Source organism: Conger conger, chromosome 17 (genome assembly GCF_963514075.1).
Source record: "Conger conger chromosome 17, fConCon1.1, whole genome shotgun sequence".
NCBI lineage: Eukaryota > Metazoa > Chordata > Actinopteri > Anguilliformes > Congridae > Conger > Conger conger.
The window spans coordinates 19644896-19665526 of NC_083776.1; the positions used below are offsets into that span (position 1 = coordinate 19644896).

The 20631-nt window shown below is 44.9% G+C and overlaps 1 protein-coding gene across 2 annotated transcripts in view; it reads right to left on the minus strand.

Annotated features, from left to right (window-relative positions):
• igsf3 (immunoglobulin superfamily, member 3) overlaps positions 1–20631 on the minus strand; it is a 136126-nt gene that overhangs the window by 90039 nt on the left and 25456 nt on the right. For both annotated transcript variants that reach the window (XM_061227003.1, XM_061227002.1), the window contains exon 3: positions 6995–7375. In XM_061227003.1, the coding sequence (XP_061082987.1) occupies positions 6995–7375 (381 nt within the window). The remainder of the gene's footprint in view (positions 1–6994; positions 7376–20631) is intronic.

Sequence of the window (20631 nt, forward strand, 5' to 3'; positions counted from 1 at the left end):
TCTGCTGAAGATTACAGCATCTCCCTCCCCCCCTCCCTCTCTCTCCCCCCTCCTTCCCTCCCCCTCTCTCTCCCTCTGAGAGCTTTAGTCTGTTTACCCCCACAGGTTGGGCCATATCTCTGACAGTGTAGGCCTCTCACACTAACACAGCCTCGCACACTAAAACAGCCTCTCACACTAACACAGCCTCGCACACTAACACAGCCTCGCACACTAACACAGCCTCGCACACTAACACAGCCTCGCACACTAAAACAGCCTCTCACACTAACACAGCCTCGCACACTAACACAGCCTCGCACACTAACACAGCCTCGCACACTAAAACAGCCTCGCACACTAAAACAGCCTCGCACACTAACACAGCCTAGCACACTAAAACAGCCTCGCACACTAACACAGCCTCGCACACTAACAAAGCCTCGCACACTAACACAGCCTCGCACACTAACACAGCCTCGCACACTAACACAGCCTCGCACACTAACACAGCCTCGCACACTAACACAGCCTCGCACACCAACACAGCCTCACATACTAACAAAGCCTCTCACACTAACAGAGCCTTGCACACGAACACAACCTCGCACACTAACACAGCCTCCTCACACCAACACAGCCTCACATACTAACACAGCCACACACACCAACACAGGCTCACATACCAACACAGCCTCGCACACCAACACAGCCTCCTCACACTCTAACAGAACAACACTCTTTACACGCCATATCAGCACCCCCACACCCCCAACACGCGCTTCACGACATCGAAATTACAGTACACGGCTCTTCTGAACAGAGAGCAGTAGCAAAGGATACATCAAGGGAGATATACAAACACTATAACCGCACAACCAAACACTATAAACTATACCAGCCTACAACTGCAGAACAGCACAGGACCCAGTCAAACCGTCACACACAAAGGACCGAGGAGAAAGCAGCTTTCCCGTGCGACAACGGCTCATCTTGTACTACAAGCAGTTCTCAGAGCAGAATAATAAAACCCGGGGTTTGTTCGTTTTTACGACTAGAAGCAGGAACATATTTTAAATGGGATCCTGGGCTCCGTGCTGATTCTTTAAATGAGGCTACAGCAGCTGGATGCTGTGTTGTGTGCTCACTGCTCATCACGCTCATAACGGCTTTCTGTCGCTCGGGCGTTCAGCTCTCTGCCCGACTGTAATTACTGGCCCCGCCCACTGATTTACCTCCTTAAAAGCCCTTGAGTGACAGGTGATAAAACAGCCTCAGGGGTCATTTCAGTGGCGGACAATTTACCGCACGGAAGGGGGGTATAATCTGATATTGGGGCTAGCACCCGCGGCATCGTGGATGAATATGTCTCTCTTTCTGGTTCGCTGTAAAAAATGACACACCTATAAAATACACAACACTCAATAAAATGAAGCTAATTTAACAGATTCATCAATAATATTAGGCGTGATATCAATTGAATCAAAAGTATTATGCTATATTTATTCAATAGTAATACTTCTGATCTGTTACCATAATTTTATCGGGTAGATATGGTGTGTCTTTTTTTACAGTGCAGGCACTTTGAAACTGAAACCCAATAAAGGCACACAGCAGGCGAGGAAACGGTGTGGCTCAGGGGATCTCCGGAGAGACCACAGATCTGGCTGACAAGCTGGCGTTCCGGCAGGAGGGCGCAGTGACACAGCGCTGCCGTAACAGGAGACTAAGATTCACGATGACTGTCTCCCGCGGTCTCCAGCTCGGCTGAAATGCGTTTCCTACAGGTCTTGTTTTTCCACATTACGCCGGCGAGAACGCTGGCCTGGCAGTTCTGCGTTATGACTGAGGGAGCGGAGGCCTTTTCCTGAGAAACGGGGGCCGCAGGCAGGGCCAGAGTTTTGTCCTGCTACGCCCCGGTAAACGCGGCAACCCCCGGTAATCCGCCGCAGCGAAAACATACGGAACGCCCCGGGGGGAACTTTGTGAGCGGAGCTACGGAAACTTTGACATGAGGTAAGCGTGAGGCACAAGATACAGGTGTGATTAAGGTAAGCAGAAATATAACCGTGACTCTCTCACTCTGTGTCTAGCACACAGCATGGAGTGCATCGGGCAAAAAAAAAAAAAGAAGCGTTCACACACACAAGGCTGCAAAATATCACGCTTTTCATATTCTTCTCTGCAGAGCTCTATTTCGGTCTCAGGTTTTTTCCACCGATTGGCTCATCTTTCTTACAGATGATGCAGCATCAGAATATTACATTATCCTCGTGTCATAGGCCTATATATAATACCTTATCTTCTTACTTTTTTCCCCCCGTACTTCAAAGATTAAATTACGAAATATGGATATCCAGGCTAGGGGGAAGGGGGGTCTGTTTTATGCCTATCTTCAAATATCTGTGAACCATCTTACCTCATGCTAAAAACTTGCGTATGTCAGTTAGGCGTGATTGATTTTGTACCAAGGACGAATTTAGAAGTAGATATACACTCACACGTGCACACACACACACACACACACACACACATGTACGTTGATAAATCAGGCCCCGGGAGATTTTCACTTTCTCAAGTGTCATCGTTACCCAAGTGTGTATGGAGTTTTATGGCGCTGATCAGGGTAACTGGGCCCAGGTGTCCTGGTGGAACTCAGCTCCTAAATCTGCAGTGGCTGAGGTTATGCCTCACATAAATCACCGGGAACAGAGAATATAAAACACAAGAATGGGTACACATTCAGTGACTGCGAGTACCCTTGTGTGAATCACCTTATAAGTGCCTTTTGGCCATCTAGTGGATAAACAAATGTAGTGTTTTTACCCTGAGGGAGCTACTCAACCAGTCGGTGAGTGCTGAAACCAGTGATTATGTCACTACATAGGACACTGATATGTCTATGATTATGACTTACACCCTCTCTCACATCAATGGCCATTTGGACTGTTCCTGTGTGAAAGCATACTTTACTGCCCCAATAACGCAGAACTGTCTGCCGGAACAGGACCACCTCAGGACGATTCAAACTAATAGAATGAGGCTCTGAAGGTCTTCCTGGGACAGTGGGAGATTCAGCAATTACGCAAGAGCAAAGTGTTATCAGCCAAGCAGGAAGTCCCTACCCTCGCAATCCCATCTCCGTTTTGATGAGAGATATGGGTTATTTGGCCTGGAAGAACGGATAGAAAATGGCGTGAGAAACACAGAGTTTACAATGACTATTATGACTAATGCTTTGTAATTTCCTGTAGGACAGTCACGTTGCATTTGTGTCCATCTTGGTGCCGTAGTTGTTCACCATATCTGGACCACGCCGTGCTTCTACATACTGCTGGAATCCGCATCCCCATGGACACAGTCCCTGTCTCTGTCCATCCTGTTACTCACATCTGTACAGTACAGATCTCTGCAAAGCACAGGCCAGACAAAGAAGGGAAGTGTCTGCAGGCTAAACGCCTCGCCAACCCAAACGCGCATGCACACACACACACACACACACACACACACACGCGCGCACACGCACACGCACACGCACAGAAACACACATACACACATACCCACAGACATATGCACACAAACACGTACACTCACACACACACACACACACAACTGTAGACTTTCACACAAACACACTTTTATGGATCAATATCACATCCTCAAGAGGTACAGAACCCCAAGTAGCGTGCAGTTCTAACTCATCGAACCCACAGTCAGACACACACAGTACACGCCAACAAATCAAAACAGACAAAAACTCATGTACAGCTGTGCATAGCTATAGCGCATGGGGAGAAGCAGGGCTGAAAACGGCAGCTCTAAAAAGGGCCTAAACGGTGAAAAACCATACGAGCGCTAATGGCGCAGCAAATGAAAAGAACAGCGGACCGTACTACAGGCCCGATTGCAAACAACTACAGTCCACGCGTTCCTTACCTAAAATGTGCTTAACAGCAAAAACCTCAGACTGTATAACCGCTTGGTTTTCACTTCAACCGTAACAAATGTGTGTATTGTTAGGACGTGAATGTTTTTTTGTTTGTTTGCAAGAGCAAAAATAAATGTAAATTCCCCTTTGAAATTCCCCTTTGCTGGTTAAACCTGACGGTCTCTCCTGATACTGTATACTATTCGAAGCTGTATTTTTCAGATGTATTTCCCAAAGAGGGGCATGTCATGTATGTCTGAGTGTGTGCAGCTGCCGAATAGGGGGGGGTGGTTGAAGCACTATTACCCTGTAATCAGATCCAGGCCATAAGGCACTGGGTTAAGAGGTCAGCAGTACCATGTGTGGAACTTAACTCCACCCCATCTCTGCACTTAGATCTATAAATACAATCTATACCCATCAGCCACCACATTCCTCGCATACATTCACCTCGTATATAGGGCACCGCCTTCCTCTAGCACACAGACATGTTCACACATCACCAGGGACCTCCTGACTGCGATTTCAGACCTAATACAATCCAGTCAATATCCAAGCACCGTTTCACAAAGCAGGATTACACAGTCAGCTGGATAACAATTCTTCAGCCAGGAGGTAGAACTAATTACTGAAATCAGCTGGCTGGGTTCCTGGGTGGAAGAAACAGAAGTTGACTTTTCCAAAAAAAAAAAAAAAAAGACTTTTACTTATTGAACCCTGGACTTTCCCCCTCTGTTTAAAGGATAGAGGGTTGTTCTGTATGACCTTGTTTACCTGAATTTGACTAGATTTTGGGTACAGGAGGAAGACTTTATTTAGTATGCAGAAAATGAAAAATAAATAATGAGGCGGCATAACTAGATTGTGCACTGAATAAACATTTCAGGTTTAGACTGAGCCAAAAACCTTTCTTAGAAATAGTGTGTCTCATTATCACATGCTGGGTATTTAAATAGGATTTGAACAGAATGATTCCACCTTTTCCAGATTTTTCTTGCAGAACATTTTACAATAAGGTGACATGAATTGGCATGAACTGATGTTGTCGTTAACATTAATTAATGATGTACACATACATTAAATACGCGTGAAATTAACTACTGCATTAGCTGTAGGACTGTTTATACATTACCCAACCTGATAAACATATATTCAGTTAACCTTGAATAAACACATTGCGTTTTTTTTTAAAATACCAATATGGTATTGCACAAAGACATGCACGTTAGGCATTAACAGGGTCTTGCTGCAAAAGAGCATGGATGCTCAGTCAACTTACCCTGTATACATAAAGGTTAATAATTTGTATCATATTTTTTAACATTAGTTCCTGACAATTCATGGAACCTTATTGCAAAGCGTTGCCATTTCTTCACAATCTGGGTCAAGCCCACATCCAGACGGGGTGCTCTGTGACCGTGGGTAAGGTAGTTCAGCAGGTACTGCATCACTCGCCTTAATTAGCTCTGCAGAGAGAGTCGCATAGGAGCCTTCACCCCAGTGAGGGATCAGGCTACCCCTCATCTAAACCTGTAGAACCTGTCATGGACCCTGCACTGAGCCCTGAGAGGAGGGCCCTATATTCCACCCTGCAGAAGGCCCTATATTCCACCCTGCAGAAGGCCCTATATTCCACCCTGCAGAAGGCCCTATATTCCACCCTGCAGAAGGCCCTATATTCCACCCTGCAGAAGGCCCTATATTCCACCCTGCAGAAGGCCCTATATTCCACCCTGCAGAAGGCCCTATATTCCACCCTGCAGAAGGCCCTATATTACACCCTGCAGAAGGCCCTATATTCCACCCTGCAGAAGGCCCTATATTCCACCCTGCAGAAGGTTTACTCTCCCCTTCATCCAGGCCAGTGTGACCGTAGTGTATTCTTCATTCACACCTGTATACGGTCAGAAGAAATGGATTCCATTCCATAGTAGAACCCTATCTAGTTAGAGTGTTCTTCGTTGGGCAGAATGGTTCTTTGTCTGGGAGCATTCACACTTCACACCTATGATGCAAAAAGGGTTCCTATATGGATATAAGCCAAATAACCATTTTTTCTGAATGTGTAAGCCTTCATTAGGTGTCAGCAAGTTATCAGTCATTTTGAATACAAAAATACAATAACCTGGCTCTGGGACGAGTAACCGTAACCATATTTCCATAACGTAGGGCTAAAATGAAGACTGTGACGCGGACCGAAGGGGGAGTCTCCCCAGGGGAAGCGCCGGGGCGGCAGGAACGATGGCGTGTTCACGGCCGAGGACAGGTGGCTCTCCGCATGACATTCTGTGTCTTCCAGAGCAGCCTGGTCACTTCCTGATGACTCACGACCGGCTGTACGCAACTCTACCCACTCAACGCCGGGCGCCCGTGTTCAACAGATTCATTCCGTTTAAGGATGGCGAGGATTGGGCCGATGAGGAATGCACGACAGCGGGTTATCGCTGGCAAAATAGAGCCACGGAAAGAGTGACACGGACAAGAGACTGCTGTATATTCATATACACAGACCAGGGGACGGGGGTGTTTGAACCTCACTGGTTAGGTTGTTCTTGACGTTATGTAGCTGAAAAAAAATCAGGTAGCTGATTAAAATAGTTACAGGGACAGGAGATGTGGATATACAAAAACCGGGGGGTGGGGAAAGAGGCCAAATCACCAATGAGGTTGGTCTTGGTGTTATACTATACAATCCCAGGTAGCTGAATAAAAGAGTTACACAGACAGGAGACTGCTCTACATGGATATAACACAGACCAGGAGTGCATCGAGAGGCTGAAGATCACCGGTCAGGTTGGTCTTGGTGCAGTATGAGCCAAGTAGGCAATGAAGATTGAAATGAGTTTCATGGACCATGGACAGAAGAAACAGGGATATATGCATATACACAGACCAGGGATGGAGCGAGAGAGGCTAAAACTGGTCTTAAGAGTTACATGTACAAGACTGCTGTGCATGGACAATATGGAGGAAGGGGTGGCACCAGTTAGGTTGGCACTACGCTATATAGTCCCAGGTAGTCGAACACAAACAGGAGACAGCCATACAGGGACACACACAGGTGGAGAGAGAGAGGCTGCAGCTCACCGGTCAGGTTGGTCTTGGCGCTGTACGAGCCCAGGTAGTGGCCGTCCGTGTTGGGGGTGTAGCACTCAAACTGGCCCTGGTCTTTGGCCTCCAGCTTGGAAATGTGGAGGAGGGCGGAGTCCCCGGTGAGCCGCTCCACGTAGATCTCCTTCCGGTTGACGCGCTGGGCGTACACGCTGTAGGCGTAGTTGGGCTGGCTGGTGCTGATGATCCGGATCTCGCGGTCGGGGGCCGTGTGCAGGTACATGGACCACTCAAAGTCCTGCTCCACCCCCTCCTTGTAGCCAGTCACGTTGCACCAGATGGTCACATGGGAGCCTTCTGTGCGGATCAGGGGCCCGCTCTGAACCGTCACCACCCGTTTGGATGAGCCGGTACCAGCTGGAGAGAGGGGGAGAGAGAGGGAGGGGGAGGGGGAGGGGGGGAGAGAGAGGGAGGGGGAGAGAGGGAGAGAGGGAAAAAGGGAGGGGGAGAGGGAAAGAGAGAGAAGGAGGGTGGGGAGAGGGGGGGAAAGGGAAAGATGGGAGAGGGAACGAGGAAGGGAATGAGGGAGGGAGAAAGAGACAGAGGGAAAGAGACAGAGAGAGGGTTTTAGTTATAAGGTTCTTTTCATTATCAAATAAATAATTAACCTAGCCAGACAGTGCCCCCGCAGAGAGTGGTTACTTGAATTCAGTATGTAGCTTTTGCTTACAAAAATTAAAAACGACAAAAACAATATTGACCCAGCCACTGCAGAGAGACAGTACAGAGCAGAGGATAATGGGGCGAGTAGAAGGGAGAGAGACACCGGTGATAAGTATGGCTGTAGAAAGCCCTCTCTGTGAGGCTGTCAGCTCCTCAGACATCAGCGCACAAACGCTGCTCTATGTCTGCCCCAGCAGCAGCTTCAGACACTGCCGTCATGCCCCATTCTGACAGAGAGAGAGAGAGAGAGAGAGAGAGAGAGAGGGAGAGGGAGAGAGGGGGAGAGAGAGGGAGGGAGAGAGAAAGAGAGAGCAAGCGGGGGAGAGAGAGAGAGAGAAAGAAAGAGAGAAAGAAAGAAAGAAAGAAAGAAAGAGAGAGAGAGAGCTCAAACCACTACATCTCCTTCAATCTGGAGCTGGCGTTCCTGGGGCGAGCGTTGGCCATCTGCAGCACAGTCGGAGGAGTGAGGCAGAGTGGTATTTTTGAACCGCTCTAATCTCCACAGTTCAGCGGAGCACCGTGACAGAGAGAGCAGCAATTACTCCAGATAACGTGCTCGTGCTTTCTGTCGTCAAGCGGGTGACAATACACTCAATTACGGGCAAAAAAACAAAAATTCTTTGAAAATAACTGAAAATTGACACGGAGGCTGAAAATTAGGGGAGGTGTAAGTAGTTATTTGACCTGCAGTATGTCATAATATTTTCACATACTGATTTTCAGAGAGGGACTGTGCTGAACAGGGCTCCATTTTAAGAAGGATACGCTCACCCCTCAGCATCTCAGTGGGGACTGATGACTCAAATGTTCCCACAGATTGTCTAAAATATTATCTTACAGGATATCTAGCCTTTGATTACGGTGACTCATGTTTCCGTCCATGCATTCACGACTGCAAATTGCTGCAATAAAACGGGCTTCTTAACAAACCCTGCTATTTACAATTGCAGGGATTTTCCCCACTAGAAAAATGCCTTTGAAGCCATACATTACCAGTGGTTACGCCAGCTTACTCAACATACAGTACACAACAGCTGTCCATGAGGAATGACGACATATTCACAAACATATAACGAATATGGATATTAGTGGTATACTGTCAATGCATCAGGCTCATGGTCTGTTGCTCTCACTTAACTGAACATACATTCCCTTACACTCATTATTCCACTTCCCAAAATGCACTGCTTCTCAACAGAGATAGCCAATCAGGAGGGATAACGGAAACAGTGACATTTCAAAAATCAATTCTCACCAGATACTGCAGTTTCAGCTTCTGATAGCTGTATCTTTAATGCAAGTCAATGCATACCAGATTTACCAGAGAGACCACATTTCTAGACAATATGCCCCACATAAAAGAAGCTTCTTTTTTTAACCATATGACCCTTTATGCTCTGGATTCCCGGTTTATAATCAATTGCTTGACATTTACACTATGAAATTCCTGTTTACAAATCAATTGGATGAACCTCATATGTTTAGAACTTCCAGTTTATCGGTTGGTTCAAAATACAATATATGACTAAGGATGAAACGTATTGAAATCCATAAATTGTCCTAAGATGTGTATTGCACCAGAAAGCAGCACCAGAAAACAAAATACAACAAATCCTATTCAGCAGAAGTAAGACAGTGCTCGGTAAACAGGCTATTTCTGAGCATTTTTAGTCAGGAGTAACCTGAGCCTTGTTCTCCTATCTCTACTGTGCTCCATGCACCGATCTCCATATACAAACAGTGTAAAATCAGCTCTGACCCCAGTCAAATGGCAAATAAAATCCAACCCGCCCTACCCACCCATCTGATCCATGCCCCTGTGCCTTTCAGACTTAACCCCCATCCCGTTGTGATCCATCCCCCCTTGTCCTTTTAGGATCCATCCTCCCTGACCCAAACCTCACCCCTCCTCCCTTTCCCCCCGTCCCTCTCTGATGCACCCCTCCCTCAACCACGTTCTGCTCTCGTCTCCCCCTCAGCCTAATCGGTCTCAACTCACTGCAACTTGTCCCCCCGTCCCTCCATTCTGATCCGTCTGTCTGATCTGCCCTACCAGCCGCAGGGAAAAACTACAGAGCCTCCATCTCCCACACTCCATATTGGCAGTGTCATGATGATGTCACAGTAAGACAGCGGTCACGTGACCCGCTCCATCTCCACCACACTCCCAGTGTCTCAGCAGCATTCTGGCTAAAACCACAGTCTCAGACACACCAAAAACACAATGAGAGTGGCAGATTTACAGAGACTCGGAGGCTGTTCCTCTGTCAACGGCGCCTCTTCAGAGGATAAATAAATAAAAACAACAAATAAATAATTCAAGCGGGAGGAACCGCTACAGTCGGAATGGAAAATCAGCCCAAAAACAGATCTGCTCAGCGCCGACTTCCTCATGGTGCACAGATTTTGTCACGGCCGATTGAAGTGGCAGAAGTGAGGAGCGGGAGGTTTGGTTGTTAAGCAGGATCCGTTTTTTGATCAGTGCTTGTCACCTCTGTATTTCTGGCCTACTTCTTCCCTTTGGAGACGTCAGCGATCGCTTCATCTGGGGCCTCAGAGATGGTGCCTGCTCCATGCTTTACGTGTGCAGCAGAGAGAGGCTATATAAGAACACACCAAGCATAAGCACACACCCGCCACGGGCCAGAGTTTTAGATTCACTTATCCAGGTTAAGCAAATTATATTAGTTATTTTTCTGACACTTTTATCCAATGCGACTTACAGTTGATTTGACAAAGCAGGGGCCAATCCCTTCTGGAGCAATGTGGGGTTAAGAGCTTTGTTCAACAGCTGCACTGGCTACACTGGGGTTTGAACCACCAACCTTCCAGCTCCCAGTCGCAACCACTAGGTTATAGGCAGCCCCCAAAATGTGATGAATTTAAGATCTGTGGATTAAACTGGCGTAGCAACCTCTATTGAACTTTCAAATCCCCATAACAATTTACTTGATGACAATCATCATGCTCTTTATGAAAATGCTAAATGCTGGCATACTACAATTCCCAGAAAGGCACACGCATCCAAGAAGTTCTCGGGTGCAAAGTAAAAGTCCGAAGTCCAAAAAACAACAACAAAGAATGCCCACACACTGCTTATTATATCCCAATCATGCCTTATTTTTATGTTATTGGCATTTGGCAGACGCTCTTATCCAGAGCCAAATTATATGCTGGAAAAGACCTGAGTTTGGTCTTTGTCCAGTCATATAAAAATAAAAATAAAGCTCTGTGGTTCTTCCATAATACACTATATAAGAAATTGTTCCCCCTGTTGTCCTTTAATAGCAGGTGAGAGCATCTTTGATCAAGGGTACATAAGCAAGGTCTAATCCAGATTTCAAACAATTTAACTGACACTCGATTTTGAGTCCAGTGCCTTGAGTACCACTACACACAGGTGCTCACTGCTAAATGTGTCCTCTTGATCATGCATTACATGTATAACCCTTTTAAAATATGTTCTTATAATGTAGAGGATGACTGCAGAGACATCAACCCTTTTAATTTAACGGCCATGTCAGCATTCGTCTTCTTTTGAAGTGTTGAAAGCAATGAGGCTGCCATGTGATCAGTAGGAGGTCATAAAAGAAAAATGAGCTTATTTTTCTGTGTGTTTTTGAGAACAATCATATGAAAGGCAGCATTAAATATGAAGAAAAAAAACCAGTGCAATTAAATACAGGAGTAGTCTTTTCTAAGAAAAGGGTGTGTAGGTGTGTGCAGATGCAATGTTTGAGAGAAAGCACCATTATGCTTTCTTTGAGAATACCCACCTTTTAATCTTTTTTAAAATTTAACTTCATTTAAATATCTTTTTGCTTGTGCATATTTCCTCCAAGATGAAATACCAGCACATTTATCTACGTTGCCGTCTGTTTTCACCCAAAAGTGCCCTGGCCTACAGCTTCCAACGGCCTTCTCTGCTTCTCCAATCGCATTTCAGAAACCCACACACACGTAACCGGAGCCTGAAAACTCCATAAAAACACATCAAAGTACCACATATGAAGATTTATTTTAAAGCCAGTCCTGAGATCGTAGCTTTAATGTGTCTCTGAACAGAAACACCAGCTACCTCCTGCTGGCTCCACTGGTCTAGGTTCAGGTGTTCTCAGCCATTTCAAGCTGGTACTGTATAATAAATCTTAATACTCTTTAAATTTTTCTCAAAAATCCAAGATTTTATATTTTGTTCATAAATGCACACGCAGCTGGCTGCAGGCATGTAGGCTACAGAGTCATTTAGGGCGACAACCAGCCCTGGGCCACACAATTTAAGTTAAAATACATTGTTTGTAATGTGTTTTAATTGTACAGTATTGTTATTTATGTCAGTTCAATGGTCCCAGTTCCACAATCGCTGCTGAAATCCCCCCCGAGTCTGTGGTTGCTAACGGAAGCATGCACACATCAATCTTAAGGTACTGAGAAGAACAATGTATGACATGAGAAATGACAGTGCTGACAACCTAATAATACTGTCAAAACTAACATTTTACTTTGACAACATTTTCATCCGGGTAATAATAGCAGCCTTTCCAGCTTTGATCGGACTGAAAAAATCCATCTAAATGTTTTGGCTGTTCGTACTGTAGTGTGCTTTGAAAGGGCTGTAGTGCACGCAAGCTTGTCTGATGGGACTCCCCTCCCCATTGCAATAAAACAGAGCAGAGTACACCAACACAGCTGAACTATTTATGAGATGTTTGGGGGGGGGGGATTTGGAGGTTGGGGCAGGGGAAAGGGTGAGTAGGAGGTGGAGGTGGGGTAGGAGGTGGAGGTGGGGGCAGGGAGACAGGCAAGCAAAGGAAATGGTCCAGGTTGTGTTTCACTTAATCAGCAGAAAAAGCCTCTCCCTAAAGCCGTGTAGTCAAATATCGGGGAATTCAATGCACTCTCCGTTTTTAAGTACCTCCCCCGTCTGTTTGTTTTCATTGACTTGCCATCCAGACGGCAGGCAGGAATCCAGTCCTAATCCGATATAAAGAGTGTTTATGGAGGGAGGGGGGGCGCTGCTGTAGCTCTGAGACTGAGAGGCCTCTGAGAGTCTCCGGGGTCGTTCATTAGACACCAGAATTAGGGATATTCCCGGAACGGAACTCAGAGACTGCCGCAATCCCGGAGAGGAAAGCCTCGACAACAACACAAGCCACCGCTCTCCCCTCAATTCCCAAACCGTTCACAATGAGGCCGCCATACGCACCAATCCCAGCAGGAATACTGCTTTACTGAATAACGTACTGAAGCATGCAGAAGGGCTGCCCAATCACATGCCATGGAGGGCCGAGAGTATGCATGTTCACTACACCTGCCGATTGGTTCTCTCCTCTCAGGTTGCATCAGGAGCATTAATTAGTGAAATCAGCTGGGGTAGTGATTGGTTGGAATGAAAACTTGCATACTCTCAGGCTTCCATAGCACATGATTGGGCAGCCCAGCTCTAGACTGACTCTAGAGCTGGAAGTTTAGGGACACATCTCTCGCCCTGCTAGCCGAGGGTACGAAACGTCATTACTCAGGGCTGCTGGGTGATATTATTCTGGACCAATAATATTGACAATATTTACAATAATCAATCATATCATTGGTAAATTACTGATTATCCCTCTTCCTATTTGCTAGTGATATACAGTGCAGTCAGTAAATATTTGGACAGCACCAATGTAATAATGAAATGTAATAAATGTGGGGGTAAAGTGCAGTCAGTCACCTCTCATTTCAGGGTATTTGCATCCATATCAGGTGATCAGAGTAGAGATCACATAATTTATTTTTAAACATAGTCCCTCCATTTTAAAGAACCAAAAGTAATTTCTCATCAGCTCTTTCTGATAAGGGAAGTGAATTCAATCACTTCCGTTATTCCAGCTGGTATTAGAAAGCTTTCAGTGCCTAGTGTTGATTCTAGGCTTGGTTCTAAATCCAATGAGCTAGAGTACAGAGCCACAAAACTGAAATTGTACCACTAACCAAATATTTACTGTACATATATCAGTGCACTGTAGAACAGGTATCAGAAATGTACAGGATTCAAAACCAAAATTTCACAGCTGTCTCTCTGGGTACAGGTGTCCGCTGATTACATTAATATCGAAGAACGCACAGCAGTGTGGCGAAGGGCACTGGCTGCGGAGTTCATCTCCGGGTTAGCGATGAGCTCAGCTTTAATTTGTTAATTGTCAAGATTATTTGATTTCTAAGCCGTAATCGAGCTAACATTAACATCCCCCCTCTCCAGGGTTCGGACCAATCACGGTCATAATTAGCTCTTCTGTCAAATTATCATCAGCCTCCTTCATCAGCTCATATCTCCGACTGCTCATTGGCTAAATCTGCTTTCATAGCGTGATCATCCACTAGCGGCAGAACGTTTTCGTTTTTTTTAACCCTGGGAGCAAGTCGGCTATCGAGGCAGTCAGTCATCCAGCCACTTAGAGAGTGATGGACACTAACACGATTAAAGCCAGTTCCTCCTGTCGCAAGCAGACAGGCCTTGCATAAAATTAAAAAGGCATGACGCAGTCTTTCATCCTCAACGCCATTCAGCATTTAATTCAGTGGCAGCCGTCTGACCTGCGCCCGTGTACAATGTCATGAGCGCACACGCGCGTTCGACGTTCGCTTGCGAACGCGATAAAGTCTTCCTTTCTGTCCGTCAAGTTTCACCCTGAAAAGGTCTCGTGTCATGGCAGAACAAGGGAGGGGGAAAAAAATAAATAAAAAACTTTGTTTCAGAACAAAGCGAGATTAATGAGGTAGCGGCACATCGCTCTGGCATTAGCGACCAGCAGCGTAGCCGTCCTGCAGCACGGTGTCTGCGCTTCACGGTGCCGAGAAACAGGAGAGGACACGCCGACGTCTGCACTTTCACGGCTATTAGAGAACGCCCGTACACACTGACTCGTTCAAACAGATTTAACACGATAACGTGACGGAGGCATTGTGGGAAACCGCTTGTTTCTCAGGAGGACCGTCGCTGATGTATTTCCTGTCTGGGAGGAAGTAATAAGCTGGAGGGGCAGCAGGTCAGCCATGAATCAGCATCATCTCTGCAGACATCCCCATGAGGATGAGAGAGGCCAGCGCCAAAGCCTTTCCATCCCCTGCAGTACATGGACATGTCAAATAAATAATAATAAATATTATCTACAATTAAGAATGCCGGCAATTTTAGCTAAGGAGAATGTCTTGGTTTAAATTTTTTTTTTTTTTTTTTTACCGATGAAATGAAATCTAAATTAAACCCAGTTAAATGAGCACCCGATCGATAAACATTTACCTTTATGGATACCCCCATAACGCTTATTTTCAATTAGTGTTTACTTTGATTTTCCTTATCCCAAAAAGGACAGCGTCAGGAGAAGCGCTCCTCGCATAATTAACGAGCGCAGCGTGACGGCTTCCGCGCAAGAGCGGAAAGACCGGAGCGGGGTCCGGGGGGGGTCCGGGGGGGGGGTCCGAATTGGAGAGCCGGACGCTGCCTGACGCAAGGCTCCAGAAACACAGGCCCTTCCCGATGACGAACACCGAGCAGCCGGCCGCAATGAACCACATTAATAATTCACAAAGAACGGTCTTTTAACTCCGGTCCTCGCTCTCCCTCATTCACCTCCATCACTGCAACAGTCAATGAGTCTCAAACCCAACTGCAGAATGAAAATATTTAGCCGGAAAGGTTATTCCGATGAAAAATGAAGGAATTCCGACACGGAGCCGTGCTCAGTGAATCAGGAAAAAGGGAGGAAATGAAACGCATTAATGTCCTGGTATTTTATTGTGTGTGCGCACAGTTACACGTGCGACGGGATTTCGATTTTAGTTTACTGTCCACCTGTCCTGACTCATCGGCACAGCCATTCGTCAAGATTTACGTTATTAGACCACTCTTGATTTCATCTGAACCCACTTCGCTGTGATAGGCTGAAAGAGATTTATATGGAATTGGAACATATGAATAACTGCTGCGTTCAAGGTCTGTTTAAAGGTTATTTTTCTATGCGTGATTTGAAACACATTTGGATTTTTTTCTGTTGCTGTGATCAGTTGAAAGGGATTAAGCACAGCTTTTTAAAATATGTTGCTCTTATGGATGCCTTTGAGGAAAGTGATCTGTATAAAAAGCTGCCTCGCTTTGATGTTTTCCAAGGGAATGATGCAATAAAAACCTTTTTTTTTTTAAATAATAATTTCTGAAAGACGCAGTGCATAAAACTCTCTCGCCATTTACTTGGTGTCCCTCAAGCATTCACAACAGAAAATTTGTTGAGAAGAATAAACACTTCAGATTCAGCAAACTAAAGAAGTGTTTTTTGAAGAATGCTGATAGTTATTTCTGTTTGAAAACAAATTTGAACAAAAGAAAACTAAAGTGCTCAACTATCTGAGGCTTGTTCGGGTTCATTTGTCCTTCAGCAAAATTCAAAAGGAATAAATACAGCTGCACAAAGAAGAACCTTCCCATCATCCCTTGCTTTACCAATGAGCAAGAAACATACGGGTTGTAGATATATTGCAGACATTAAAAATAATGTTTCAATTCCAGATCATTGAATTTTTTTCAACTTTACAAATTTCAAAACGCATTAGTCAAATGCCTTTATTTTAGTCCTCAGTAGCCAGCAAAGCAACCACGTTATCAAACACACATCCAGAGCACATAATCATATGGCTTTATGTTTTTACATCACAGGTCATATCATGTTTTTAATACATATTGTTAACATTTTGAACACTTGTTCCTTCATGTGTTTCGCCGATTACAATTTGAATGGATAGAACAGAAGAGATGCAAAAATAGAAAAATGTCCAGTCCAAAAATTGAACCCTATAATTGTAAGCACTTGATTTGTGTTAGTAAGTAGTCTGAGCCTTAGTCTTAGCCTGAGTCCATGTTTGAATCCGAGCCTAGACTCGACTTCCAATGCTACTCGACACCGGGGATGGTTCCCTGCTACGGGGTTCAAGCAGAGTCCTCCATTTCACAGCCAACTTTCTGAGGAACCTGAGCAATTCCATTAACTCCCAGGTCAACCATCAGTATGAAGACATCCTGTCTGACTGTGGCGGAAGCCATACACTGAGCAGCGGAGAGAAAATTAATTCGAGAGCAGGAGTGTCTGTGAGAGTGAGATCTCGGGCTGCCAGTGTGAAAAGGAAAAAAAGCTGTGACTAGCTCCTAATGAGATGAGATGGGAAGACGCATTGGTGTGCCAAAGATCTGGCATTTTCCTTTGTCAAACTTGTTAGGTACACCCTGTCACAAGAAAAAAAACGTTGTCCTCAATTTCTAAAATCAAGAATTAGAAGCCTGTCAAAACACAACGCGTGAAGACGAGACAGAATGTATTTTCTGCCGTCTGTTCTAACGAGATCAGCAATGTTTTCATATATCTGCTGGCTTTCATGTTGTCAGACATACTGTATCTGATAAGAGCGGACGGTGAAGGATTGAAAAGTATCCTGTACAACCGTGAGAGAGAGACCATGAATGACAGCACTGGTATAGCTACAGCAGCAACCCGCACAACACCAGTGACTAACACGGCAGGACAGATGTACTGGTGCGAGAATGACAGTCTAGAGCAGAGGTCAACAGGAGTGTTACTGTCTCTCACCCATCATTGGATTATGTGACATTTTATTTAGCAGATGTTTTTATCCAAAGCCACGTCCAAAAAAGTGCATATCAAGGTCATTAGAACGAACTACAGAACAGGCTGAATAAGCTACAATTCACCGACAGTAGAATCAGTTGTACAGCAGTAAAAGCAGTTGTCTGGCAGTCAGAGGGTTGCCAGTCCGATCCCGCCCTGGGTGTGTGTCCCTGAGCAAGACACCCATGAATGGGTGAATGAGAAGCATCAATTGCACAGTGCTTTGGATAAAGGCACTCTGTAAATGCCAACCATTTACAATGTATAAATACAAATACAACTGCAATTGGATTAGACTGCAAAGTAGAACAATGGGTTAAACATTCAGACAGGTGAGACAAGTAGCAATAGATTAAGGTACTCCCACAGAGGAGTCAATGTTCAGTGTGAAGAGATTGGATCACCCCATTGAGATATAGAATCTCTTTTACAAGACTTGGCCAAGGTACAATACGGTCACTTTAGCCCCACCACTGGGCCTAAACCACCAACTGTATAGCCCTCTATATGATGTTGTAATACATAGAGACATTATACATTGCCTACTGGTATGTATCAAGACACACTTACAAGTCAGTTCAGAGGTGTGTACTTCAGAACAAAAGGCTTCCTGAGACAACATCAGGATTCAGCCATTCTGCTACTGATGACATTTTACCATTATGTCGTCAAAGTGGATGTGCAGTCGAGTGGCTCATGGGAAATGTAGTTCATGCGTTGCAGAGCAGCGTTCAGTATCCTTCTGGATTGATGCAATTCATAAAAATATGGGCTGTAGGATGGACAAGTGCTGCGGGAAGAACTGAAATCTGGCTTGAGGGCTTCCTCAACTCACACAGGCACAAATGAGCCACACAACTCCGCCGGACTTCATTTAGACACTCTCAACATACATTAATCCAATAACCAACAACCAACCAGCGAGACTGAATCCGCCAACACACTGAAATAACACAATGGAGACAAGTTATTGTTATGTGAATGTTATTTGCACACATTAAGTGACCCACATTTCATGCAGAGATCATCAGCCTGTTAGGGAGGGATTATTGAAAGTTGAATATCTTGGTCCTGTTTTGTCTCTGGGCTCATTCCAATCCCTTATTTTTCTCCTCTTTTTCCTTTTCTTGTCTCCTTTTCCTGCCTCAAGCTCCACCCATCGGGAGAGGTTCGGAAAAGATTAAAGAAAAAGAAGTAAAGACGGGTGATCAAGAAAACGTGGATTAGGCAAATGGAATGTCCTTGCTCCTTCAAATGCTCCTTCATTTATTCTTAATAGAATTTTCCTAAATGTAAGAGTAACACATTAAATGGCCAAAACACCATATTTTTGCCATATAGCTTTAAACAAAAGAAAATGTATTTGAGTGCGCATGAACTAGCCTGAAAGAGTCAATTTGCAGATCGTTTTATCAACATGAAAAAAAATTTCAAAAAAAAAATAAGAAGAACTTTATTTCTGCACACTCTTGCACACAGTCCCCGGCTTTTAGGAGCGAGAGCATTGTGGTGGACTACAATGCACAGTTCCAAATATTGCATTTGAATGCTTATTGCATTAACCCCAGCTGGAAGTGTCTCGTAAAACTGCTCAGTAGTCATTTAAAACACGACCTCAATAAATGGTCATAAACTGAAAAATCACAGCCTGCTAGAAGGCCCATTATCTTTTCATTTTCTCACGAAAAGGGAGGGGGAAATGGAAAGGATAATGCTTAAATCAGTTTTGAGGAGGGTAATTTCATTCTTTCTTCCTTTCTCTAGATTACAATATGGTGTCAGACCCAACATCTATATAATGTAATACTCTTTTAAAAAAGAACTGTTATGCAAGTGACACATGACCAAGACAGGATAAAACAAAAAGACAAAAGTTCTTGGAAAAAGTCAGCAAAAGAAAATGTGAATCAGTATACGTTTCCATCAACTACTAGATGATGGCAAGATGATGTCATCAAAGAGTGCCACCCACCCTTTTATTGGGCTTTCTGAAGTGGAAGCATGTGACTTAGGTCTCCGACACGTCAGACATCTCAGTCAGTCTAGGTTATAGACACATAAGCAGGTCATCTCAGTCAGTCTTGGTTATGAGCACATAAGCAGGTCATTTCAGTCAGTCTTGGTTAGGAACACACAAGAACAAAATTCCTCCCGCACAGATGGATCAGATTATTATAGGTTTCACGCTCACCTATTTAATGGTAAAGTCCCCATTGTGAAAGTAGAACGAATTAGCCCAGACACATCTCCTGAATCTTCTCATGAGATGACTGGAACTGTCCTGGCCTACTAGTTAACTCACAGATATAGCAAAGAACTTGCATTACCCCCAAAGGAGTCGCCAATTTGTCAGAATTGTCAGCATACAGCACTTTCCCAGCATGGAGCAAAACAGCTTAAGTGGATGTCCTCAGATCTGATTTGGAAACCCCGGCTCTTTTTCCACCAGGAACGCATTTAGGTAACGCCACGTCAAGATGACAACCGAGTTGCCTCTTCTGTTGCGTCTCCCTTGTGTGAATGTTGCTTTCTGGGCCGCTGGAGTCTGAAATAAAAGCATTAAACTCAAGAGCAACAAGGCTAATGGCAGTCCCTTCTGCACAGCTCCAGAGTGAAAGTGATCTCTCAGCTGGATAGATGACTGTCCTTGATGGCTTTTCTTCACCCAGAACAAATGGAAAAATGTGTGTTTTTACTCCATTTGCTGAAATCTTCATTTCTATTCCGGTACTACCTGCGATGGTGTTTCAGGGGCCGTTGTGTGACATACAGTACACTGTAGTTAGTTACAGCCAATAAAAACGTGTTGCCAGAAAAGGTCAAGTATTAAGCAAGCAGATAATAGATACAGTATATTCATTAACAGGCTTTGGAACTTTCATCGCTTATTTCAGTTATTATACAGATTCTACAGAGTCTCTGCAGTCGGGCAGTGCCACGGTAACTGACGTTACAACTGCTGGATATTTGGGCGGTGAAGCCCACTACAGCTACATAATAGAAACTGATAGTCATTACCCCCTGAGGGTTATAAAGTCTCTATGTCAGTCTCTCATGTAGCTGGACCAGTGACTTTACCACTCAAATTGCTACCTGCAGTTGTAATGCTGGTTACCGTGGAGTTGGTTTCCCAGTCTGGTTAATCTAACCTAACCTGAAGCATGGGATTGGCAGCATGATGGTGCAGTGTGTAGCATTGGTGTCTCTCAAGGAGAAAGTTGTGACCGGCCGGCCCGGATCCTCTCTGTGTGGAGTTGGCATGTTCTCTCCGTGTTTGTGTGGCTTCCCTTCCAC